The sequence below is a fragment of the Brachyhypopomus gauderio genome, chromosome 11 (assembly GCF_052324685.1).
Source record: "Brachyhypopomus gauderio isolate BG-103 chromosome 11, BGAUD_0.2, whole genome shotgun sequence".
Classification (NCBI taxonomy): domain Eukaryota; kingdom Metazoa; phylum Chordata; class Actinopteri; order Gymnotiformes; family Hypopomidae; genus Brachyhypopomus; species Brachyhypopomus gauderio.
In genome coordinates this window covers 2,997,126-3,023,192 of record NC_135221.1, presented here as the reverse complement: position 1 = coordinate 3,023,192, position 26,067 = coordinate 2,997,126, and the positions used below count along the sequence as shown (strand labels likewise).

At 46.0% G+C, this 26,067-nt stretch overlaps 3 protein-coding genes and 1 long non-coding RNA gene across 6 annotated transcripts in view; 3 read left to right on the top strand and 1 right to left on the bottom strand.

Moving 5' to 3' along the window:
- Positions 1-383: 383 nt before the first annotated feature.
- On the bottom strand, positions 384-21,915 carry LOC143526601 (uncharacterized). Its single transcript, XR_013133900.1, has 2 exons — positions 21,735-21,915; positions 384-3,349 (listed from the first exon to the last, which is right to left on the bottom strand). It is a non-coding gene; the product is annotated as an uncharacterized LOC143526601 (long non-coding RNA).
- On the top strand, positions 18,515-20,525 carry tmsb2 (thymosin beta 2). The gene is made up of 3 exons (XM_077022900.1): positions 18,515-18,667; positions 19,504-19,608; positions 20,102-20,525. The coding sequence occupies exons 2-3, from the start codon at positions 19,509-19,511 to the stop codon at positions 20,137-20,139; spliced, it is 138 nt and encodes a 45-aa protein (XP_076879015.1). The 5' UTR covers positions 18,515-18,667; positions 19,504-19,508; the 3' UTR covers positions 20,140-20,525.
- Positions 21,156-25,042, top strand: LOC143526598 (protein Wnt-8a-like). Of its 3 annotated transcripts, none has more exons than XM_077021086.1 (7): positions 21,156-21,502; positions 23,053-23,108; positions 23,214-23,247; positions 23,363-23,501; positions 23,694-23,819; positions 23,915-24,057; positions 24,151-25,042. In XM_077021086.1, exons 2-7 carry the CDS (start codon positions 23,101-23,103, stop codon positions 24,715-24,717), a joined length of 1,017 nt encoding a protein of 338 aa, XP_076877201.1. In that variant the 5' UTR covers positions 21,156-21,502; positions 23,053-23,100; the 3' UTR covers positions 24,718-25,042. The 3 variants fall into 3 exon arrangements, with proteins under 3 accessions (XP_076877201.1, XP_076877199.1, XP_076877200.1); XM_077021084.1 differs by having other exon boundaries at positions 23,003-23,108; XM_077021085.1 differs by lacking the exon at positions 23,053-23,108.
- A 97-nt stretch (positions 25,043-25,139) lies between these two features.
- The window catches only part of LOC143526600 (protein Wnt-8a-like), a 2,059-nt gene continuing 1,131 nt past the window's right edge, over positions 25,140-26,067 (top strand). Inside the window, exons 1-3 of the mRNA XM_077021087.1 lie at positions 25,140-25,543; positions 25,645-25,678; positions 25,871-26,009. Coding sequence (XP_076877202.1) covers positions 25,476-25,543; positions 25,645-25,678; positions 25,871-26,009 — 241 coding nt within the window. The 5' untranslated portion in view covers positions 25,140-25,475. The remainder of the gene's footprint in view (positions 25,544-25,644; positions 25,679-25,870; positions 26,010-26,067) is intronic.

The following is a 26,067-nucleotide window of genomic DNA, read 5'->3' as shown; positions in this document are numbered from 1 at the left end:
GGTAGTTAACAAGGTTTCTATAGACTGGAATAGTTAACATAGATTCTGGAATCTGGGGCAGTTAACAGAGGTTCTTCAGACTGGGGCGGTTTGTGAGGGTTCTGGACACGGGTAGTTATCGAGGGTTCTGGGGACTGGGGCAGTTAAAGTGGGTTCTGGAGACTGGCCATGGACACCACAGCACTTATTCCCATGATTCATTGCCCCTCTCCTCAGGAGGAAACGCGCTCACCTCCCCCTTCCTGATTGGCCGGATCCATCCAGACGTGGGGCAGGACTGGTGGCAGTAAAACTGTAGAGATAATTAGGCATAATAAAAAGCAAATGAAACAAAAATGATATCTTGGATCTTCCTGGGGAATCTGCTAGAGCTCATAACCTCATAACCGGTCACTACAGAAATGTGAAGTTTTTTTTCCAGTTTTTTTTTTTCTGTGGTCCATTTAAGACCACAAACCTAGACTGTGTTGGGAAGTGACCGTGACATTACTGAGCTGAGTTCTGACTTCTGAGTTCTGAGTAGTGATGTCACACTTCCCTGCAGCGTGCAGGTTAATGGGCCGTTTTCCGCCAGCGTGAGAACAGAAGCTTTGGTGGCGCTTGGGGAAACAGCAGCACCGATGGCCAGACAAGGCATCAGAAACAGCCTGACCAGAAGGCATCTGTCCTTACTGAGACTGGAAATACGGAGTAAAGAGAAGGGTTCTGAGTGTGTGTGTGTGTGTGTGTGTGTGTGTGTGTGTGTGTGTGTGTGTGTGTGTGTGTGTGAGAGAGAGAGAGAGATGAAGCATACTGCTGAGTTCAGCCTGAGCTGCACAAATGACCCCCAGTATGTCGGCAGACCCACTGGGGAAATAAAAGAGCAAGACTATCAGATTTTAGCAGGAATCATTTGAGCGGAGGAACCAGAGGAGAAGAGAGGAGAGATCGTTGTGCCAGGCAGGCAGTCAGACTCTCTGGGGTCTGATACAAACTGATGGCCGGTTGTATTAAGAAACATAATTGAATGTAATCACATTGGAGCCAGAAATGTCCAGGGCAGCCCTCGAGCAGAATGACCCTCAACATGAGCAAAGCTTCACATCTGCATGTCTGGAAGAAAGCCAGCTAAACTCTCCTTACACTTACCCTGACAATGACCTCTAAAGAAGCCCTGATGTGACCTTTTAACTCATGGGCAGGTGAGCCCACACTCCTGCCTCATGGCCCCCCCTCCTCTTCCTCTCTGTGAGTGACGGGTGGTCCCAGTGTGTTCTCATTAACAGCCCAAAGCAGCTGGAGTTACTGGCTGTGCTACTGTGATGGGCCGAGAGTATAGACCCCTTCCATCTCTCTCTCTCCATCTCTCTCTCTCTCTCCATTTCTCTCTTCTCACATATACAGACTCACATAATCTCTCTCTGATTCTCTCTCTCTCTCACACACACACACACACACATATATATATACACATACACACTTTTTCACACTCTCATTCTCTCTCACTCATACTCTTTCATTCTCTCTCCATCACACTCTCAATTAATTCTCTCACTCTCTAATTCTCTCTCTCACTCTCTCACACTCTCATTCTCTCTCACTCACATACTCTCATTCTCTCTTTCACTCTCATTCTCTTGTCCTGTTTCTCTCTCACACATTCTCTCATTCTCTCTCTTTCTCTCCAAATGTAAGCTGCCATGTTCATTGCTAATTCTGCTGCTTAGTAACTGTGTTATTTTCAGTATGTACAGTAAATCCACATTATTACCACACCTTCTTCAAGCAGGACAGAAGAAGACAAACCTCCAGACGGGTTTAGTTGAGATCCTCATTATACTTCCATGCTTATGTTTCAAGTTCTTGGAGGAGGAAACTCGTGTCTCTGGGCTAAGAACTGTGAGCAGCAGTTTTGAGTCACACGTGTGTCAAATCCCTTTCAAGGGCACTTGGGTCTTTGTGTGAGATCTCTGCTCAAAATGGCCAGAGGGACTGGTAGTCCGTCTGTAACCTGGAAATACGATTTAAAAAGCAACTGTACACAACTCAGTGGAAATTTCATTAATAATTGTATTTGTGTGTGAGAGAGAGAGACAGAGAAAGAGAGAGAGTTGTGAGTGTGTATGCAGAGAGAGAAAGAGAGAGACAGTCAGACATTTGGATAGACAGACAGAGAGAGAAATACAGTTAGACATTAAGACATACAGACAGAGGGATACAGTCAGACATTGAGACAGACAGAGATACAGTCAGACATTGAGACAGATAGACAGACAGAGATACAGTCAGACATTAAGACAGATAGACAGAGAGAGATACAGTTAGACATTAAGACAGACAGACAGAGAGAAATACAGTTAGACATTAAGACAGACAGACAGAGAGAAATACGACAGACAGACAGAGATACAGTTAGACATTAAGACAGAGATACAGTTAGACATTAAGACAGACAGACAGACAGACAGACAGACAGACAGTCAGAGGGGCTTCATGCTGATTCACTCAATCCCTCCTACACACGTGCTGCTGATTTTCAATATGAACACACACACAAACATATATGCACATGCACACACACACAAACATATATGCACATGCGCACACACACACACACACACAAACATATATGCACATGCACATACACACATTCACAAGTACATACACGCACACACACACGCAGGCACACACACACACACACACACACACACACACACAGGTGTGTATTAGACATCCTGTCCTCTCCCAGTGGGGTGCTGGAGTGCAGTCAGAGCCTTTAATGATTCATGTGAAGCTGGTAATGGTCTCCTGGAATCTCACACCACCACGTCTTCAGACTCCTGGACCCCAGCAAGAACTGCAAATGTCTCTCCTGTACTGGGAGCACTGGTCTGAGGCCACAACTCACCCAGATCAGTCAGAAGCCGAAAACCAAATGATAATTATTCATATAAATGTGTGGGATGTTCCTGCTGGTGGGTATTTAGACTCCTACAGTGAGAAGACGCATCACTTTGTTCTAATGACACCTGATTTCATGCTGTGGTACCAGTCGATTTATTAATTGATTTTATATGAAAACTTTCCTGCAGTACCACATGTGGCCCTCAATATGTCCAGCATATTAAATAATAATTCCAGATATGTCTAATGTCTTTACTATGGCTTTCACGTGATATCCAGGTGAGACGTTTGATCAGTCAGAAACGATTACTACTGGAGAATATCGGAGAGCTCAGCTGAGTTTTGTATCCCAGATGAATATTCCAATCTGGTGTTCAGTGCCTGGAAGTGATGCTTCCTCCCTCCTCTTCCTCCCTCCTCTTCCTCCCTCCTCTTCCTCCCTCCTCTTCCTCTTCTGCTCTGCTGTCTGCACAAGTGGGAAACATTCAGATTATTTGAATATCTGGCAGAGTGAAAAAGCGTTATGAACGGGTCATTTGGAAACATCTGTGCTCACAATCAGAGAGCCTTCCTCTCTACCTCTCCTCTCTCCTCCCCTCTTCTCCTCCACTCTCCTCCTCTTCTCCCTCCCCTCTCCACTCCTCCCCTCTCCTCTCCACTCCTCCTCTCCTCCTCCTCTCTCATCCCCCTCTCCCTGCTCTGCTAATGAACATTAGCCCTACACTTTCACTCATCTTGCTCATAGTGGGATTACCATGGTAACAGAGCTCTTGGTTAAAACTGACAAATGGCGGTCGGTGAATGGTTTTACATAACAGACGCACACGGAGCCAATCACCACAGAGACGACAACACCGGCTAAACGCAATAAATAGACACGTTGTAGGTGGTTTTACCAGTTACCAGCTGGAAAAGAGTGGGAAAGATGGTAGAAGAGAGAGAGAGAGAGAGAGAGAGAGAGAGAGAGAGAGAGAGAGAGAGGATGAAAGTGATAGAGGGGATATGGACAGAGAATAGAGAGAAAGAAAGAGAGATTCTAAAAAGTTAAAGTGTTGAGTCATTGAGTTGTATAACAGTGTAAGCACCTGTCATAGTTTGTGTAGCTGTGCAGTGACACAAACATGAAGTTCTACCTACACTAGCCAGCACCCTGTGGAGACGTCACCTGCTGCTGGCTTCAGGGTTTGTTTTGGCTGTTTTCTGGTGTTTGGCATTTCTTTTGGTGTTTTCTGGTGATGGTGTTTGTTGGGGGTGTTTTCTTGTGTTTGGTGTTTGTTTGGGTTGTTGTCAGGGGTTTGTTTTGGTGTTTTCTGGTGGGGTTTTTTTGTGTTTCCTGGTGTTTGTTTTAGTGTTTTCTGTTGGTGTTTGTTCTGCTGTTTTCTGTTGGTGTTTGTTTTGGTGTTGTTTTTTGGTGTTCGATTTGGTGTTTTTCTGATGTTGGTGTTTGTTTTTGGTGTTTTCTGGTGTTTTGTGTTTGTTTTGGTGTTTTTCTGATGTTGGTGTTTGTTTTTGGTGTTTTCTGGTGTTTTGTGTTTGTTTTGGTGTTTTTCCTGATGTTAGTGTTTGTTTTGTTGTTTTCTGGTGTTTGATGTCTGGTCTGCTCTGCAGCACAGATCCTGACCTCCACTCTGGAGTGGACAGAGGTCATGGAATGTCCTAGGTGGGTTCTTGTAATACTCTCCGTCTCAGGGAGATATTTATAAACTTAACCATAAACACCATCTGCGCTTATCCGTTCAACACACTGAGTCGTGTGTGTGGGATGAATCAATGTTCACCTGATTTAAGGCCAAAGAGTCTTTCCTTGACTATCTTCACTCCATTAAGTGTAATTGTACATTTCAGTGTCACCAGGTCATTCTTCCTACACAAGTCCTCTGCCCGCAGCATCGCAGGCGTAGTTTCTACACTCTCTCCATTTTTCTCTCTCCATCTTTCTCTCTCCTTTTATCCCCCAATATCTCCATCTTTCTCTCTCCTTATATCTCTTTATCTCTCTCCCTCTTTCTCTCTCTTTCTCCTTTTCTTGCCCCGTTCCACCCCACGCGGAAGTTAGGCAGCTGTGTCCCATGGCAGCGAGTCATCTCCTAGACCTGAAACCTGAAAGCCCTTTGACTCTCGAGCTCCCGGTCCTGTCAGACTCGGCTGCCCGCGGTAATTGGTCTCAATAGGCTGAGGGACGAGACAAATTCACAGCGCCGTTGCGACTTCACTTCCTGTTGGCATGCGAACCAATCTGCCCGACACAGATGCCCCGTTTGCGTCTTCCAGCTTCTGACCAATTTCGTCTTTGTCTCAGCTCTCCAGCCGTCGAGGAATGACACACCGCCCGAGCCCAGGGACGGACCGACTGTCCTAATCCCTCAGATTAGTGAGGCAGGGATTTTTTTTTCTATCCTAAAACGAAATTTGGTGGATAAAAGGTTTAAGTCCTCTGGGAAACATAAAATGTAATAATATTGCTCTGCTTCTGAAGTTTATGTCGAGTTGATGTCGGTTTTTTGTTCTACACACGCGATTCATAACCTTATTCTGTTCTCCGTGTGACTCATTTATCAGTTAACAAATTTTCAATCTCCACAAGCAGCCGAGCAGAACTCGACCGAAAATGCAAAAATAATGTGACTGATATGTCACTTCAGAAAGAAAAACAGGCCATGACCATAATCTATAGTTACGGAAATATGGCCCAAATATGTCCCTCACACAGATGGAACACTGTAAACAGAAGACACAGGGCGGTAAATAAATACGCTGCCTCCAAACTATATAAGCAACGATTTAACCAAACAGATCTTAATTAGCTGAAGGGTAAACATACAAAGATCCACGAGGAATGAGCTTAATCTCATTAGCATGACTCATACTACTGAATTAAAACTGGTGTGTGTGCGTTTGCCTCTTGACTTCTGAATTAGTGTTAATGACGTGCAGCATGCACTGAGCACTCTGTCACTCACATGGTGTTAACTGCCCACCAAGCTGCAAATCACACGAGTGTTTATTTATCTGCACCGTGATTACGCTGCAGCTGTTTTCATCTCAAAATTTGGAATTTAAGAATTTTTGTTGAAGATGAGCAAAACATTTTACATGTCAGAAATGTTTATTAAAAATAGAAATCTTCCTGCCCTCTGGGTCACGGGATCTCACTGTTTAAAGCTCATCCTACCTGGTGCTCCTGACCCATTACGTGCGAGAGGTGCGGTCCGGGTCTGGCAGCTATCCGCCACGCCCATGTGACCCCTGCGGTCCTGGGAACGTTAATGAGAGATGGAGCGATGGTGTTTTTGGGTGGAGCTGGAGCCTGACTAAGAGGCCTCAGCAGGTAAGACACAGGAACACTCTGGTGGGAGGAGGTGTTGCTCCAGCACCAGGTTACCTCCACCTTCCTTTATCTGAGCTGTCATTACAGATTTAAACCCCTCCGCGAAACGCATCTCCCCCAGGTGCAACTGTTATGGAGACAAGCTCGCCCCCACCACCTCCACCACCTCCACCCTAGGAACAAAGTGCACAGATTGGAGGTAGACATTTTGAGGACAGGATGTTGTCCTGACAAACATCCCCTAGTAAGAATCACCTTCAGGAACAGAAACAGCGACCCGGCAGGAAGCGGTGGTGTTCATGGCAGCGTAACAGAGAGCATGACCTGGAAAACGCCGACCTTTGACACCTATGGACGCAGGGTATACCAGCACGCATCCCATCAACACGGGAGGCTGTGGTGCCATCATCTACCAGCGTTACTACTGCAACACTTCAAAGGCCCTGGGACCTGCAGACCAGGACAGTGTCTACCTCTATTGAGATGAAGTGTACCTGCTGTTTAAATGACTACAGAGTGCAAGATTACCTCCAAATAGGTGATTGGTCAAAGTAATAGTTGCTGACGCATCAGAGGTCACCCTTACCTAATTTTTATAGTGATGCTAAGAAATCGATGGACATTTCAGTGTTGTTAAAACATAAGGACATAAAACATCAGACATAATACAAGATAAAGCTTCTTTTGGCAAGGTCTAGAGTGCATTTATTGATAATTGCTTAAATTATGTTTTAAAAAAAGAGTCCACTGACCTTCAGACTATTTAGTAAGATACATTTCCAAACAGTCTGGAGCATAAATGATCAGGTAAATGGGAGTGTGTAATGTTGGTACTGTAGGGTTTAGTTGTTCATAAATGTCCTTGGTAATGCCTTTAACTTTACGCTGAAGAGACGTGAGTGTTTCAGGGTTCCCAGCGCCCTCCTAACACCCTAATGAGAGGCTGATGTGAGGAGACCAGGTGAAGAGGACCACATCAAACCAAACACTACAAATCAGTTTATATCTCATTAGCTTATTCTATGTCCTTAGTCTTCAGAATCTCCACATGAAGATCCGAAAGCCATACGAATCACTTCACAGAGCGCTACACTACCAAGGAGGTCAAAGGACCAGGCATTACGAGTGGGCCCCGGTGACGTCATCACCACTTCCTCCCATAATGCCCTGCTCTGTGTTATTAATGCTCAGTTTCTCCCAATTACAGAGCTGCTCAGTGCTGGCAGGCCACCAGCCAGCCAGGGGGGGGCGGAGAGAGGAGGAGGTTAGCTCCGCCCACAGACACCTGTGGGAGCCGTGGCGACGCTGCTTGGAAGGAAGTGTGTGTGTGTGTGTGTGTGTGTGTGTGTGTGTGTGTGAGTGTGAGGGGGGGGGTCCTCCTGCCTTAATCCCGTTCCCTGTCGGCGCGGTAACGAGCAACAGACTGTCACCTGGCTTCTCCTTGGAGAGCCTGACCAGGTCCCCCAGGTGCGGTGCCAATATCGTCATGACGACGGCATAACGGGGTAGCTCGGGGGAAGGTCGGCGGTGCTCGGTGAGCGTTCACACTCTTCCTGTGCCAGATGAGAGAGGCTGAGAGACCCTACCAGACCAGCGGGAGTGCAGGCTGAGGGGAGACCAGAGGCACGTGTGTACGCACCAGTGGAGATAAACACTCTTTAATGGTCTGGGTGCACACGGTTCAGACCACAGAACGCCACTCCTGCTGAAACAGGACGTCCGAGTACAGGAAGGGGAGGGGACAGAATCCATAACGTCTCCCCAAGGAACCACAGATCAATCAATCAATCAATCAATCAATCAAATTTTATTTATATAGTGCTTTTTACAACAGTTGTCACAAAGCAGCTTTACAAGTGCCGAGTCCAAACCCCCAGTGAGCAAGACAAGGGCGACAGTGGCAAGAAAAAACTCCCTAGTTTGATGAAGGGAAGTCACAGACCAGGTGAGCTGAGCAGAAGCTCCACCTGGGACCCAGTAAACGGAGTCCATCAGTGTTCATCTGTGCAGACACGTGGAGATACGGGTGGAGTCCAGGGACACTAATGAAGGAGCTACATCCATCATGCAGCAGGGCCAGTGCTGCTCTGACTCCACTGTGAACTACAGACACCACCCAAGTGGACAGCAGGTGTACCCACACCACCCTGCACACACTGGGTCTGGAAACACCATCTTCCTAGTGTCACTCCTGCCCAGAAACCCACTCTTGTGTGCTAATGCAATAAGGCATCGATTATGTACCATCGCTCACATATATTACAAATTCGTAATTAAGAATATTCTCATTCTAAAGCAAGAATGAACGTGACATGTAGCTTCTTGTTCAGATCTATTGGCTGTGTGTTTGTTTTGGGTATGTTATCTGCATTTACATTTTCCAGAACATATGAAAAAAAGGTTTTTCTCCTCCATCTCAATTCACTGCATTCAGTCCAAGCGCATTTTTGCTTACTTTTAAATCTGGTGTTAGTGGGGGGACATGCAAACAGGCTTTGATGTTTTAAGCTGCTGGGAAGAAAAACCTAAGCCTGCAACCTTGGGAACATGTGCGTTTTCTTTCTTTCTTTCTTTCTCTCTCTCTCTCTCTCTCTCTCTCTCTCTCTCTCTCTCTCTCTCTCTCTCTCTCTCTCTCTCTCTCTCTCTCTCTCTCTCTCTCTCTCTCTCTCTCTCATCCTCCTGTCTCCCACCCCCTCTTTATCTCCGTTTTTCTCCACAGGCTGGCCAGGGAAGATAAAGCAGGGGGGGGGGGGGGGGGGGGGTTCTGTTTCAGACTGCAGTCGGTCTCTACGTCCGTACCTGTGCACGGCTAATCACAACCATGGCTCTTCATCCTCCTCCATCCTGACTTCACCAGGACAAAGCTGCAGACTCCAGCCCTTGAAAGCCACTAAAAATATCTTAAAACCCACAAACGCACGTGCACATGTGCATTCACACACACACACACAGACACACACACACTCGCCCTGTGGTCCTGAGACTGTGGGGAACTGTAGAACACACCTATTCATTGTTCATTGTCCATTGTTCTGAGCATGAAATGTCTCTTTCTCTCCGGGCTTTTATCATAATATTTCAAAGCACGGGTCATCCTGTGGCAGACAGCCGACAGCCTGCCAGGCACTGTGTTTGGAGGGGAATGGATCGGATATGTCTGTCATCAACAAATTCAACACTGTACCACACAACACACACACACGGAGCATAACAGCTATCTGATGACCAGTCACTGTCATAATTCAATTCTTGTGCAGCAATAAATAACCAATTTTTGAGCTAGCACATAACACGAGCAATGTACAAGCTACATGTGTAGTGTGTGTGTGTGTGAGAGAGAGAGAGAGAGAGAGAGAGAGAGAGAGAGAGAGAGAGAGAGAGAGAGAGAGAGTGGGTGTTCTACATGATGTCTGGTCACCTCCCTCTATTTTAAAAGCACACCGCTGCTAATGTGCTACTTCCCAACACTCCACCTTTCTTCTTGGGCTTAATGGGCCGTTTCCATGGAATCATGCAGCACATTTTCAAGAGCCAATAAGAGCCCATCTGAAACAATCAAGACAGCCAACCACAAGACTGCATCATCTAACTGTGTAATAATAAGAGCTCCGGCCAGTTTCAAGACACGATTAGGTCATGTGGTTTAAAATGACATCACAATAAAGCGCATAAAGCCGTCCACTCAGGACCAGGAGCCGCCACGTTGCCAGGGCGACTCAGCAGGTCGGCTAGCAGTATTAGCACGCTAGCAACTTACAAACCACCAATACAGGTGAAAACAGGTCAGGAGGTGGTGAGATTTCAAACGATGAGGAGAACTGTATCTAAATACATTAGCTTTGCCTTTTTTTTAATCAACGAATTTATTTTATTTAAAAGAGGATCCTTTTAAATTGCTTCCTATCGCATAAAATGTATTTTTGTTTGAATGGCAAAATGAAATAAACATGTTGATTTTCATATTCCCTCATAAGTTGTTGCTTTGTGCATGTGTGTGTGTATGAGTGTGTGTGTCTCCTAACACATTCAGCATTTTATGTGCTCTTCTGGCTGCGCTGGTGTGCTCTTAAGTTAACTAGGTCAGGCTAGGGAGTGCAGTCCTGTGTTTACACAGACTCAGTCGGGGGGGTGTCAGCCGGAGATAGTCTGAGAGGCACAGGGAGGCTCTCACGTGTCTATCTGAGCAAACCCCTCACGCTGGCAGGAGGGAAGAGGCTTGACACGCTCTAATCTCACACTTCTTCAGTCTCATCTTCTCTGATGAAGCTGTGTTGTACTGTGGATTCCAGTGGCACAGTTTGCCCAGGCATTTATTATTGCCATGACATTTATTATTAACAACATAGCTCACCACAAGTACAGAAGCTTTTGTGGGGCGGGTGGGTGTGTGTGTGTGTGTGTGTATGTGTGTGAGAGTGTGTGTGTGTGTGTGTGAGAGAGAGAGAGAGAGAGTGTGTGTGTGTGTGCGTGTGTGTGAGTGTGTGTGTGAGTGAGAGAGAGAGAGAGAGAGAGAGAGAGAGAGAGAGAGTGAGTGAGTGAGTGTGTGTGTGTGTGTATGTGTGTATGTGTGTGTGAGAGAGAGAGTGTGTGAGAGAGAGAGAGAGTGTGTGTGTGTGTGAGTGAGAGAGTGTGTGTGTGTGTGTGTGTGTGTGAGTGAGTGAGTGAGTGTGTGTGTGAGAGAGAGAGAGAGAGAGAGAGAGTGTGTGTGTGTGTGTGTGTGTGTGTGTGTGTGTGTGTGTGAGAGAGAGTGAAAGAGTGTGTGTGTGTGTGTGTGTGTGTGTGTGTGTGTGAGAGAGAGTGAGAGAGAGAGAGAGAGTGTGTGTGTGTGTGTGTGTGTGTGTGTGTGTGTGTGTGTGTGTGTGTGTGTGTGTGACTCTTCCATCCTCGTCATACACTCCAGTGAGTTCAGCAGTGAGCTTGTCGTGTGAACTTGGCTCCACAGAGCAGAAAATCAAGACGCAGCCAGACGAAGGAGACGGAGATTTGTGTGATGATGTGTGAGACGCCTCTTAAATCTCTTAAATGCCGCCACCCTTTTATTGTTTCCAACCCTCATGTGTGAACCCAACTGACCTTTGGTCCAGTTCTACCAGAACCTCGAGTTCTGCTCGTCTCCGAGTCCAGTCCTGTTCTGTCTACACCCCAGCTGCACAGCACTACGACCCCATCACACTACGACCCCATCACACTACAACCCACGTTATTCTCACGTCCCCGTACGTGAGTTCTACAGCACACACAGCTGTGGTAGTTTTACTCACCACCACCACAGGAAACGGTCCTGGGCTCAATTCTCACAGTGCACACACACTGACAAATGGAGAAATGCATGTAAAACACAATTAGACTGGACAGATACCAACTGCCCACTCTATCAGACACTCACACACAAGCTAATGATTAACCAGTTTGTGAGCAAACCGACAACACAAACCATGTTTAAGCTGTGTGTGTGTGTGTGTGTGTGTGTGTGTGGGTGTGTGTGTCAGCATCAGTAGGCTAAATATAATATATGGAAACATTGGCTTCTATACTTCAAACAAAAAAATAAAACAGGAATACATTAACATTGTCACTGTAGCCTCTTTGTTCTTAAATGGGATTTACACTCAGGTGCTGTTTGGGATTGGAGAGGCATGCTAAAAGCTTAGCACACAAATTTAGCTGCTTTAGCATTAATCATGCGCGAGTATCTCAGAGAGCAGGACTGGGTAGGGCTTCAGACAGACACCAGCTAATAGATGGCGCGCTTGGGTGTGGGTGCTCTCTACACCATCCATTTGAATGAGCTCATCAGTGTGCCCCACGCTCATTACAATTAATGACAGCTTCAGATTCAGCAGCCGCAGATAACACACCGCTACAGCGGGCCCGAAACACCACCGCGCAACACACGGTGAAGGAATGAGCCACGTTCACGCGCGCTCGCGTTCTCGCGGACGAGCATCGCTGCTGCCGAACAAACGGGCGCGCGCGTTTGTTACGTGACTTTTTTTTTCCCCAGCAAGTTTCTACGTTTGTTTCCTATTTGTTCCGTACAAAAATGTGTTCGCGGGTCAAGATTACTAAAGAATAACACAAGGGTGTGTGAGCTTTAATTACGGTCATTGAATACTTGCGGTTTAGGTAAACCAACCCTAAAATTAATCGAAAGGCTGACATGTAGTAATGTCTTCGTTACGCTGCGTGTCAGTATGTCAAATGTTACAGACAACAGTGTCCAGCAGATCAGAAATCTAAACACAGCATATAGCATATCAAGCAAAAATCATTGCACGTTTATTGGTCTTTAAAGCGCTTTGAGTGCGTTCCAAGAATAGCGAGCTTTTACTGCCACCCAGTGGTCACAGGTGGTAATGACAACTTCTATTATAGCGCGTCCATTCATTATTACCGAGCGATTTAATCATAAAGCACAACAATGAGGATAGATCAGAGACCGCTGACATACCGCACCGCCTGTGGCCTTTTCATCAGATAAACTGAATGTCCGTCTGACCTTATCAGAGACACCATGACCCAAACGCTTCCTCACAGCGTAGCATTTACAGCACAAAGGTTAATGGCAGGAGTCCCGGGTCTGAGTGAAGGTCACGGGAACGCGCTGCTGTTCGCGCTACTGTTCCCGGTTCTCCGGGGAGCACCGACACGCGGGCTGCGTTCAGCCTGCACTCCTCAGCTCACCTTCAGCTCACAGACATCACAGCTCTGATGAGGCGTATGGAGGTCCATCCATATACTGACATACTGAGAAATATGGGGCCCTGCCAAATGTAAACTCATGTCATTAATAATACTTAGTCAGTAGAGCTATAGAACTAGCATGTACATTTCACTGTAAACTTATAATTCCTTGATAAAATATCAATGAATATTGTGTAACATCTGTATGTTTCAAACACATAATGTTAAGGCCACACATGAAACCTGCACTGTTGTAGGAGCCCAAGAGCTTAAAGGGATTGAACTTCATTATCTCAGACTAAGTTATACAGTATTATATAATATATAGTGCATTTATGTAATAGATACATATATGTATTACTATATTTCATTTGGGGGGTGTTTTTCTATAGTAAAAACTAAATAAAATCTGCAGGTCAGGTCATCTGGAGGCAGTCAGCCCTCTGAGCGCAAGGCGATATTGAGGCTGTTTAATTCTGCACAGTTTAGCACTGGGGGAAACACCTCGGTGTGTCTTAAAGCTCAAAAGATTCAAAATTGATTTACATGTCAATAATCATGTTAGTTCTAAATAAAATGTTTTCTCTTTAGAACAATAAAAAACAATACTTTTGAACTACTATGTTGACTACTATGTTGACAAACAAGCTTCAAAGTAGAAACACAATACAACAAAAGTGAAAACGTGATTATGGACACAACATTTAGTACAGCTGTGAATTGCAGTTAGCATAATTCTGCTGAAATGCTGTTATGGCTCTCAGTTGCATAGTAAAACAAGCCCTGTGTCCTGTTAACTGATGGGAGACTTAAAGCGTGTGGTAGTGCAGGAGTTTGGCTGCCATTGGACAAGCAGGACAGCGTGTTAAAGGGCATGTTTTTACGGGCAGTGTTATAAAGGCTCTGGAGGCAGATACATATCACACCTCCCACATTACACAGCACTTGTGAAGGCACTTTAAAAACAACAGCTGTTGCTATGGACACCATTCACATGGCGGTTGATCTTTTGCATGGTGGAAGATACAGTTCCATAGTCTCATTACTCCACTAAGTACCACTCCATTTTTAGCAGGACATCTTCAGAATTAGCAAAAACGTCATCTTGGTGCCTGTGAGGAGACGTCAGTAGAAATGACATTCCAGTAATTGTGCTTAGAAACGTTACTCTCGTGAACAAATCATGTAGTCTTTATGTGTAACGATTTTGTCCAGCAGATGGTGCTATCCCATTCTATTCATTATTTCTTATTTATTCCTCTCAAAAGCATCACAGCAATAAATCGTATATTGGTCTACAGATAGCCTTGACAGAATATGCATGAATGGGCCTGACGTGGATTTTGTTATCAGACAGTCCAAACGCAGGTGTGCGATGCAAACAAAAGCCAAGCTCGCGACGGGCGCAGAAACACGTGGGACACGCCCAGACACGCCCAGTTCCGTAACACACCTGTCATACACGCAACATGCAGGCATTACTGCACACTCAATGTTTAATTACACAACTTGTGTCCAGAATTCTCCAGAAAACTGGATATTTTCGAGATTAAATAAACGCTGTTGTCTTTATTGATGACCTACCAGTCTGCACCTCCCACGCGCTACCACACACATCCTTCACGTGCACGCGCGCCTGCGCACTAAACATCTCATTTGCATAAGTAATTGTGTCTGTGCACACTGTCCTGGGAATCAAAACACCGAGGACCCAGCAGGGTCACTGAATATAGTAAACATTTCTATATTTCTCTGCCAGTATTTTTTATTGCAATGTACACTGTTTAATGACGTATCCAGTGTGGCATGTGATGACGTTTGGACAAATGGTAAATAAACCTTGAAATTAGGCACTGGGCAATAAAAACAAATAATAAAATTAAACATTGAGGAAATGACCGCTAGATGGCGCGAAAAGCTCCTTGTTTTAGGATATTTTTTATAAAACGCAGGCTCATTAAACCGGTATGTCATTTTAATACATCTGAGAAAAACACACAAAAATACACACTTCCTCATGGTGGCTATATGACTAGACATGCCCTTGGAAATAAGTGATTTAACTGAGCAGACAGATGACACGGTGATGAGAAAAGCTCTGAGCTCACACACATTTTCAGGAAATGAAGTAAAGGTACTAGTGAGATCATACTCATATTCAATTCAATCTTCCCTCGCCATCTAAACAGGGAATGCAAGAGTTTGTCATCATTAGAATTTGTCTTAGAATTTCCTTAAAGGGAACCTAGTAGCTTTGAGCAGTCGGTTTCCCATCCATGTTCAGTGCTCAGCAGACAGGCCGAGTTGCCATAACAACATGTGAATGATGCTTGTAGTGATGTGGTTTGTGCCACCATGAAACTTCCACACATTCTTGACACATCAATCTTCACACAACCACAGTGCACTATGTTCAGAGTTACAGCCCTTCAAACAACCACAGTGCACTATGCTCAGAGTTACAGCCCTTCATACAACCACAGTGCACTATGTTCAGAGCTACAGCCCTTCATACAACCACAGTGCACTATGTTCAGAGCTACAGCCCTTCATACAACCACAGTGCACTATGCTCAGAGCTACAGCCCTTCACACAACCACAGTGCACTATGATCAGAGCTACAGCCCTTCACACCCCTAGTGTCCACTATGCTCACAGCTACAGCCCTTCACACAACCACAGTGCACTATGCTCAGAGCTACAGCCCTCCACACAACCACAGTGCACTATGTTCAGAGCTACAGCCCTCCACACAACCACAGTGCACTATGCTCACAGCTACAGCCCTCCACACAACCACAGTGCACTATGTTCACAGCTACAGCCCTTCACACAACCACAGTGCACTATGTACAGTTACAGCCCTTCACACAACCACAGTGCACTATCATCAGAGCTACAGCCCTCCACACAACCACAGTGCACTATGTTCACAGCTACAGCCCTCCACACAACCACAGTGCACTATGTTCACAGCTACAGCCCTTCACACAACCACAGTGCACTATGTACAGTTACAGCCCTTCACACAACCACAGTGCACTATGTACAGTTACAGCCCTTCACACAACCACAGTGCACTATGTTCAGAGCCACAGCCCTCCACACAACCACAGTGCACTATGTTCAGAGCCACAGCCCTCCACACAACCACAGTGCACTATGTTCAGAGTTACAGCCCCTCAAACAACCACAGTGCACTATGCTCAGAACTACAGCCCTTCACACAACCACAGTGCACTATGATCAGAGCTACAGCCGTTCACACAACCACAGTGCACTATGTTCACAGCTACAGCCCTTCATACAACCACAGTGCACTATGTTCAGAGCTACAGCCCTTCATACAACCACAGTGCACTATGCTCAGAGCTACAGCCCTTCACACCCCTAGTGTCCACTATGATCAGAGCTACAGCCCTTCACACCCCTAGTGTCCACTATGCTCACAGCTACAGCCCTTCACACAACCACAGTGCACTATGCTCAGAGCTACAGCCCTTCACACAACCACAGTGCACTATGTTCAGAGCTACAGCCCTCCACACAACCACAGTGCACTATGTTCAGAGTTACAGCCCTTCAAACAACCACAGTGCACTATGCTCAGAGTTACAGCCCTTCACACAACCACAGTGCACTATGTTCAGAGCTACAGCCTTCCACACAACCACAGTGCACTATGCTCACAGCTACAGCCCTTCAAACAACCACAGTGCACTATGCTCACAGCTACAGCCCTTCACACAACCACAGTGCACTATGCTCACAGCTACAGCCCTCCACACAACCACAGTGCACTATGTTTAGAGCTACAGCCCTCCACACAACCACAGTGCACTATGCTCACAGCTACAGCCCTCAACACAACCACAGTGCACTATGTTCACAGCTACAGCCCTCCACACAACCACAGTGCACAATGTACAGTTACAGCCCTCCACACAACCACAGTGCACTATCATCAGAGCTACAGCCCTCCACACAACCACAGTGCACTATCATCAGAGCTACAGCCCTCCACACAACCACAGTGCACTATGTTCACAGCTACAGCCCTTCACACAACCACAGTGCACTATGTTCAGTTACAGCCCTTCACACAACCACAGTGCACTATGTTCAGAGTTACAGCCCCTCAAACAACCACAGTGCACTATGCTCAGAGCTACAGCCCTTCACACAACCACAGTGCACTATGATCAGAGCTACAGCCCTTCACACAACCACAGTGCACTATGTCCACAGCTACAGCCCTTCATACAACCACAGTGCACTATGTTCAGAGCTACAGCCCTTCATACAACCACAGTGCACTATGCTCAGAGCTACAGCCCTTCACACCCCTAGTGTCCACTATGATCAGAGCTACAGCCCTTCACACCCCTAGTGTCCACTATGCTCACAGCTACAGCCCTTCACACAACCACAGTGCACTATGCTCAGAGCTACAGCCCTCCACACAACCACAGTGCACTATGTTCAGAGCTACAGCCCTCCACACAACCACAGTGCACTATGTTCAGAGTTACAGCCCTTCAAACAACCACAGTGCACTATGCTCAGAGTTACAGCCCTTCACACAACCACAGTGCACTATGCTCACAGCTACAGCCCTTCACACAACCACAGTGCACTATCATCAGAGCTACAGCCCTCCACACAACCACAGTGCACTATCATCAGAGCTACAGCCCTCCACACAACCACAGTGCACTATGTTCAGAGTTACAGCCCCTCAAACAACCACAGTGCACTATGTTCAGAGCTACAGCCCTTCAAACAACCACAGTGCACTATGCTCACAGCTACAGCCCTTCACACAACCACAGTGCACTATGTTCAGAGCTACAGCCCTTCACACAACCACAGTGCACTATGTTAACAGCTACAGCCCTCCACACAACCACAGTGCACTATGTTCAGAGCTACAGCCCTTCACACAACCACAGTGCACTATGTTCAGAGCTACAGCCCTTCACACAACCACAGTGCACTATGTTCAGAGCTACAGCCCTTCACACAACCACAGTGCACTATGTTAACAGCTACAGCCCTCCACACAACCACAGTGCACTATGTTCACAGCTATAGCCCTTCCCCCAACAATGCAGCTACACACACACACACACACACACACACACACACACACACACACACACACACACACACACTCACACACCTATATGCTCACAATAACACACAAGTGTGGCACTGTTACATAACACTCAAATTTGCCTGCAGCTCAAATACACACATACGTGTAATCTCCATTAATGCATCATATGATTAAAGCAGTACGAGTGTTGTGCTGACACACCAGCCACTCTGTTCCCCACATTACCTCACTACGCTCTACAAGATGAGGACCAGAGTAAGAATACGGAACCAAGAACAACAATGAGAGGCTGGTCAGTCTTTCTCTCCCTCCCTCCCTCTCTCTCTCTCTCTCTCTCTCTCTCTCTCTCTCTCTCTCTCTCTCTCTCTCTCTCTCTCTCTCTCTCTCTCTCTCTCTCTCCCCCTCTCCCTCCCTCTCTCTCCCTCTCTCCCTCTCCCTCCCTCTCTCCCTCCCCCCTCCGTCCCTCTCTCTCTCTCTCTCTCCCTCCCTCCCTCTCTCTCTCCCCCCCTCCCTCCCTCTCTCTCTCTCTCTCTCCCTCCCTCACAGATAAGTCCACACCCTGCTAGATGCGCAGAAGCTCCAACGTCGGCAGACAGCACAGACGGACACAGCCTCTCTCTCTCCTGCTTGTGCAGCCCCTCCGTGCCAAACGGTAGGTCCCCCACCTCTCTCTCCATCACCTCCATCTCCATCACCTCCATCTCCATCCCCGAGCGATGGCGTCTGCTGGGGTTGGGTGGGTGTGTCACACCACAGAGCGCAGGGGGACAGATGGATGCAGACGCCATGGAAACATGACGAGCAGGCGACAGGAGAGACAGGAGAGACACGCTTGTGGTTCATCCACCGAGGGAGACAACTAGCACGGGCGGAGGACAGCTGACTCCTGGGGCAGGGACGGGGCAGGGACGGGGCAGGGACGGGGCAGGGACGGGGCAGGGACGGGGCAGGAACGGGGCAGGCGGTCATGGGGAAACCTCAGTGGTATGAATGAAGCAGCACAGGGAGAACAAAGAACTTGATGTGAGACAGAGAGGAAGACAGAGAGGAAGACAGAGAGGAAGACAGCACAATGCTGCCTTAAGGTAGGAGGTGGGGGGAGACAGACGTCTGGAAGCGGGGCGTCTAGTGCACACGGGAGGGCGTCTGGTGCACACGCGTGATACATGACCACAGGACACACGTGAGGAGACAGGAGATGGCACTGCTCACCCTAACAGTGCTGCAACTCTTCACAAATACAGCTTTGCCTCTGATGGACGTCTGTGTTTCACTGATGTTTAAATGCTTTAAAACAGTAACGTGCACGTTATCGAAATGTCACAAAGAAATGCAGATATCAAAATATTTTATGTTGTATCGGTGTTAGATGATGTCATTTTACTGGGGGCCATATTTCGAGCTGTCCCAGGAAAAAAAGGCTTCCAAGACACAAAGGAAGGTCACTGCTCTACAGATGTGAGTGAATTGTGCTCTCTTTGTTGACAGCAAATATGTCTGACAAGCCAGACCTCACCGAGATCGCCAGGTTTGACAAAACCAAGCTGAAGAAGACTGAGACAAAAGAGAAGAACCCGCTGCCCACCAAAGAGAGTGAGTGACCAGCAGCACCGCATGCAAGACACGCTCCAGCCACTCGGGGGCGCTATAGAGCCCTTCAGTTCACCCACTCTCTCTAGCTGCAGGGCTTTGTCTGTCTCTCTCTCTCTCTCTCTCTCTCTCTCTCTCTCTCTCTCTCTCTCCCACACAACTTCATTCTGTTTTTCATTTCATTCTGATTTCTACCTCTCTCATTCTCTCACCCATCCTCTTTCACCATAGCAACCACTCCACCCTCCCTTTCCAGGGAGTTCAGCACGTCTCTCCGTGTTCTCCGGGCCTTTATTCGCGCGTCAGCACACAGCCGTCGGCTCCGTTTCAGCCCAAACGCCCCGTCAGCACCGCAGTGCAGTCCGGCGCTCCTCCGCACAAAGCTGCAGAACGAGGATCGCACTGGTGACGGTGTCGCGTCACGCTGACAGACACGCAGCAGGGCGGGACAGACGCGCTCACTCATGACACCCAATCCTGCCTCTGTGTGTTTCAGCCATCGAGCAGGAGAGGAAAGGAGACATGAGCCCCTGAGCAGGACAACAGGAACCACCCAGCACAGCACACATTCCTCTGACGACACCCTCAACCATCCACTATTAACATTTCCTATTTCATTTTGATGGGTGCTACCGCCCCATGTGATGCATGGTTACTATGGAGATGGGAGTCACTGGGGCCTTGGAGAGGGGTGAGAGGTCACGGGGGCAATAAGAGGGTGCTTTCAAACTCCCTCCAGTGCAACGGGGCATTTCTTAATTTTCTAAAAAACAACAAAAACAACAACATTTCTTCATGAAGTAAAGATCAATGTGAACACACAGTACTGTATGTGACTATTAATCTATGAAACTGTTACCCACCACATTCTGGAACAAGGTAAATAAAAGTACTTACAATAAAAATATATAATACATTAATTTATATGTTGTATATTTTAACACGTTACAAGCTTGAACACTTTATAAGATACAATTGGCTGAATTTGCTACAAAAAAGAGACTTTCAGGTAAACCGTTTATTCTATCATAATAGTCATCACAGGATAATACAATTATTAACGTCAACCAGATATTATAGTCACTGATCGTCGACTAGCCAACATAATCTATCATTAATTATATTTTCCCAGTACTGTCACGTGGAAATACGGTTATACTGCAAATGGCCAGCAGGTAGCGCTAATGCTGTTTCAACTTTTAGGTACTTAACTCGTTTAACACCATCCTTAACGTAAACACCGCATAATGTCTAAGAGCGCTACGGAATATTACCTGGGTGCAGAATTAAAATGACGGAGAGGGAAAATCTTTTGGTAGTAGTCACAGGATTAGGGTCAGGGGAAAGTTTAGTACTAGGCACATTTCAGTTAGAATACAACAAACGTATTTGGACCAGACATGGGCCGTCTTATTATTACTAACGAGGTGTGAGAAGACGCGGCTGGTCTGCTTTGAAGACGGTGATGAGGGGTGCGCGCGCTCCTGCCCCCCCCCCCCCCCAAAAAAAAAAAAAAAAAAAAAAAAAAAAACCACACACACACACACAAGCACACACCTGTCCGTCTGGGTTCAAATCACTTTTCAGTGCCACGCGAATTTCTCGCCATTTTTATGACCCTATCAGCATGCAAACTCGTAATGAATGGCCCACTGGTACTGGTGCTGGAGACCCTAACAGAGGTTCTGTTCTCTAAAGGGACATGTTACTCAAACTAATGCATGCTTTGACGAATTCATTAACACTGGAAACACAGTTATACGGCGCAGCCGGAGAAACAAACACGCGGTCAGTCGCTACAAGGCGAAGGCCTAAACGGATCTAAACACTTTCACATGAGTCCCAGTCTAACCATCACACCTGAGTCCGTGTTGTACTGGGAATATTGTGGCGACAGGTAAGTTAAACGCAGCTAATGTTGTGCAGTGTGAACGGGTACAGCTGCACCTACAAGAGGTCTCTGCCCATGAATATCCTCGCGCAGTCTAACCCGTATTGCATCGACATTAGGAGATGTTTTTAAACTTTGTTGACCCATAAACCCATATTCAGAAATTACAGGCAGGCATGTGTGTGTCCGCCTAACGTGTTAGGAGGGCATGAAGGATCACGGCTTAACAAGACTTTACCTTTTGACAAGTAGGTGTTGGAGTTTGGGTTTCAGGACTTTATGTCGCCGATAACCAATTAGTCAGGATTATCCTCACTTGCGCACCCCCCCACTATTGTTGTGGCGCGAGCTGAAAAGGTTCGACCGGGGCGCTCGAGCGCTGGGCTATTGTTCCATCATCAAATACCTGTTGATTTAAAGGATTTTGATTGGCTGATGATTTGATTCGAAATTCGATGTCAACGTGTAGTTTCAACAATTAATCTTTCCAAGAGAAGAGATATAGATCACATCTCCATAGAGTATAATCGAAATAATAAATAATCGAAAGTAGTTAGGAGGTAAATTAATTTTCCTTCATCCCACATGAGTAGTGACTTATTGTCTGTAAGCACTATGTTTTTGTTGTAGGCAAAAAAAAATACTGGCGTTTTTAATGCTTAAATCCAAACTTAAACGAGCATAAAACGCACGGTATTATTAAACAAATTAGATTCGTTGTCTTCTGTTTTCACCAACATGTCAAAGTCGCGCGGTCCTGGCGTATTCTGTTGAATTAATATATGGCTTGTTAGTAAACAATATAGAGCAGCAATTTCAATACAGTGTAAAGTCTAGGGCAAAACTGGGAACGTTTTTAGGTTAAAGGTTTGGATCTGGGTGTATTAAAACAGGATCCAGGAGAAGTTTGACAGGGGGGTGCGGGGTTGGGGGGGGGATCAAGATGATTCTACAATCAACAACCACTGCAGTGTCCAAATGGACTACACAACACCTCTAGTTGTGCAAATGTACTACACAACACTTCTAATATGCACTCCAATAGACAAACCAGCTACTTAGATGAACATGTTCGTATGTGGAGTGTTGCACATCGCAATATCCAACACAAATCCATTTACACCGCATAACTGGATCCTCGTTATAGAATTAAAAGACATTTTTGTCTTTACCTGTTACTTTAAAATTGAAATAATACAACAATACTATTAGGAATACTACTACTAATAATAATAATTTAAAAAATCATATTACCGATAATGTTTATGAGGCAAAAAAACAAATAACGAGGAACTTTTGTCACGTAACTGCTTTGAAGTTGAGCTGTAGGTAGTCTGGTAGGGTTAGTACAAGGTGTCTCCTCCTCTGCGTCTTTTCACAGTGAAATGTCAAAGGCTGGAGAAAGCTTCAGTCAGGTATAAATACCGTGATCATTTAAGCCCCTGGTCAGTTGGCTCTTACCTCTTTTTGGATAACCCACTTAGTATTTTCTTGGATATCTGTAAGATCGTACTGTCGGGCACACGGGCGGATTCACGCCAATGGACTCTTTCCAGATCATCGCATCTTTGATCCTGTCTGTCTGCTGTCACGTGCTGTCCACGATGGCATGGTACACAACGTTTATTAGACTATTTACGTATTTGTAATTGTTGAAAATTGGTGGTTCGACTCTTACGCATTTTTTTCTAAATGCATTTTGTCTCTCACTTTTTAGGTCAGTGAATAACTTCCTGATGACGGGACCCAAGGTAAATGAATGATTACATTTATCTTCCAGCTGAATGGATTGTTGCACATAGACATGTAAAAGCACCGGCACCGTTGAGGTCTGAAATGTTCGCCTTTATTTCTCCCCATGTGCAGGCGTATCTTACATATGCAAGCAGTGTTCAAATAGGCGCTCAGCGCGGTATTGAGGAGTGCAGACACCAGTTTGCGTGGGACAGGTGGAACTGTCCGGAGACGGAACTGCAGTTATCAACGCAAAAAGGACTGAGAAGCTGTAAGAATATCTATATTCTCAACTACACCACGTCATGCTCGATATATTTTCTGTGATATTAGATCAGCATTTGCCTACACATTATTGCCATCATCATTTAAAAGTCAGAACATATAAAAATCTAACGTCAAGTCCATTCAGGAAAGACATTAAGAAAGTATTTTATTCTTATTATAACTTTTTTAAATTCAGCTACAAAAGAGACGGCGTTTGTCCACGCCATCAGCGCAGCCGGGGTGATGTACACGCTGACCAAGAACTGCAGCATGGGAGACTTCGATAACTGCGGCTGTGATGACTCTAATGCTGGGAAAATGGGTAAGATCACCACAGACACTGATGAACAGAACGACAAACTGGTTTATGCCCTGCGGTCCAGCTGCATGTCTTCAAATGCGTGCGTGTCTTCTCAGGAGGTCGGAGCTGGATTTGGGGAGCTTGCAGTGACAACGTGGACTTTGGGGAGAACATATCCAAACAGTTCGTAGACGCGATGGAAAACGGTCACGATTCACGAGCTGCGGTGAACTTGCACAACAACGAGGCCGGGAGACTTGTAAGTCTGAATCTCTCTCCCAACAGTAACATTTATTCATAGTGTCTAAATGAATATTGTGAATATTAATGAATGTTTCATATTGTATTTAAGGCCGTCACGGCGACGATGAAGCGGTCGTGTAAATGCCACGGCGTGTCCGGCAGCTGCAGCGTTCAGACATGTTGGATGCAGTTGTCCGACTTCAGGGACGTGGGAAACTACCTGAAACTCAAATATGACCAGGCCCAAAAGCTGGAGATGGACAAAAGGCGCATGCGCGCGGGGAACAGCGCGGACAACCGTGGCGCAATCGCGGACACCTTCAGCACGATCGCGCGCACGGAGCTGACTTATTTAGAGGACTCTCCGAATTACTGCGTGAAAAACCTGAGCCTCGGGCTGCACGGAACCGGTGGACGGGAGTGTCTGCAGAGCGGCAAGAACCTGTCTCAGTGGGAGAAACGGAGCTGCAAACGACTGTGTCACGAGTGTGGCCTTAAAGTGGAGGAGAAGAGGATTCAGACCGTCAGCAGCTGCAACTGCAAGTTTCACTGGTGCTGCACCGTCAAGTGTGAGAAGTGCACACAGATCGTGTCAAAGCACTTCTGTGCAAAGAGGAATAAGGGCGGACGCACGCGCAACACTTCACGAAGGAGACATCGCGTGCGCAGTAGCTGATTTTCATTAGCTCGTGTTAATTATTTTTAAACTGTATATTTGTAAATATATTTTATTGCCGGTATTATTTTATCATGACCCTGACATCAGAAAAAAAGTGAGAGTCCTAGCCAAAACCCTGAATCCTACTTCTGAATTCTGAATCCTACTTCGTTTCCATGATCGGTTGGGTAGAATCATTTTCAGTACTTATGTTTTATATCCGCACTTTTCTGTTCAAATCATCGGGTTTGTTTCTAACATTGCTCTCCGTCATCGTAGTTCATTCAGCACAGCTTTCCCGTTTTGCAGACAAATTACTTGATAGTGTTTATTTCACCTGACTTTATTCATATTTTTTCTTTACATTTCTATGTTCAGTTACAGTTTGTATTCAGAAAAAAGTCATTAAATAATCTTTTATTTATCTTTGCGTCGCCATATTTTTACTCAGAACTACACTGAAAATGCTTATTGGAGTACTGAGTATAGAGTATTAAGCATAGTATAAGAGTATTGAGTGTGTACATGGAAAATATCTCTCCGCAGGACTCGCTGGTTAATGCTTTAATATTACCGACTGCGCTCGTGTGCCTGCAGAGAAAAACAAACAGATCTATACTGGAACCCTTTGAAATTCATTGGAGGAGATTCCTGGTGGCTCTGGACCAATTACCGAGCAGGAATTCCGTAACAAAAGGTTGGCAGCGAATCTGTAATGAAACAGCAGATATTTAAAGCGCTCTGTGAGTGCGGAGCTAAGTGACCACACAAGGAAAATGATGTATTCGTGTTTCTGGGCTTTTGTATTTTTCGTTTATCACAAATCTCTCCTTGGGCATACATGGTAAGGACCAATACTTTCATGAATTTGTATAATTTAGTGTAATAATGGCGTGGTGAATAAATTGAAGCTTATTTCACATTTTTTTCTTGCTTTGGTTTTAGGGCTCTTCACAATTTACTCATGACTGGACCAAAAGTAAGTTTGCACTAAGACATTTCCCTTATTTTCAAAATTGCTATTCGTTTTTAAGAAGTGGGATGTGTTGAACGCACAATAGCAAAAACGTATAACTCAGTTAATGAAAATGAGAAGGTGTTGGGATTACACACTAAGAATAAGTTTCAAATAATTAAAAAAGTGTTTAACCGACGCACTCCTGCACTGCAGGCGCACCTGGCCTACGCAGAGAGCGCGCTGGCGGGCGCGCGGAGCGGGTTAGAAGAGTGCAGACACCAGTTTGCGTGGGACAGGTGGAACTGCCCAGAAAACACGTTTCACTTGTCCACTCAGAGAGGTCTTCGAGGTGGTAAGATCTGTCCTGCCGAACCTCAACATCTGCGCGTGTCTCGAGTTTCCACCCACCT

Excerpts from the sequence above, each read along its gene's own strand:
- LOC143526598 (XM_077021084.1), top strand. The coding sequence starts at position 23,038 with ATGGACTCTTTCCAGATCATCGCATCTTTGATCCTGTCTGTCTGCTGT. Across the intron at positions 23,109-23,213 it reads GTGCTGTCCACGATGGCATG|GTCAGTGAATAACTTCCTGA; the intron begins GTACACAACGTT and ends CTCACTTTTTAG. Across the intron at positions 24,058-24,150 it reads ACAACGAGGCCGGGAGACTT|GCCGTCACGGCGACGATGAA; the intron begins GTAAGTCTGAAT and ends ATTGTATTTAAG.
- tmsb2 (XM_077022900.1), top strand. The coding sequence starts at position 19,509 with ATGTCTGACAAGCCAGACCTCACCGAGATCGCCAGGTTTGACAAAACC. Across the intron at positions 19,609-20,101 it reads CCCGCTGCCCACCAAAGAGA|CCATCGAGCAGGAGAGGAAA; the intron begins GTGAGTGACCAG and ends TGTGTGTTTCAG.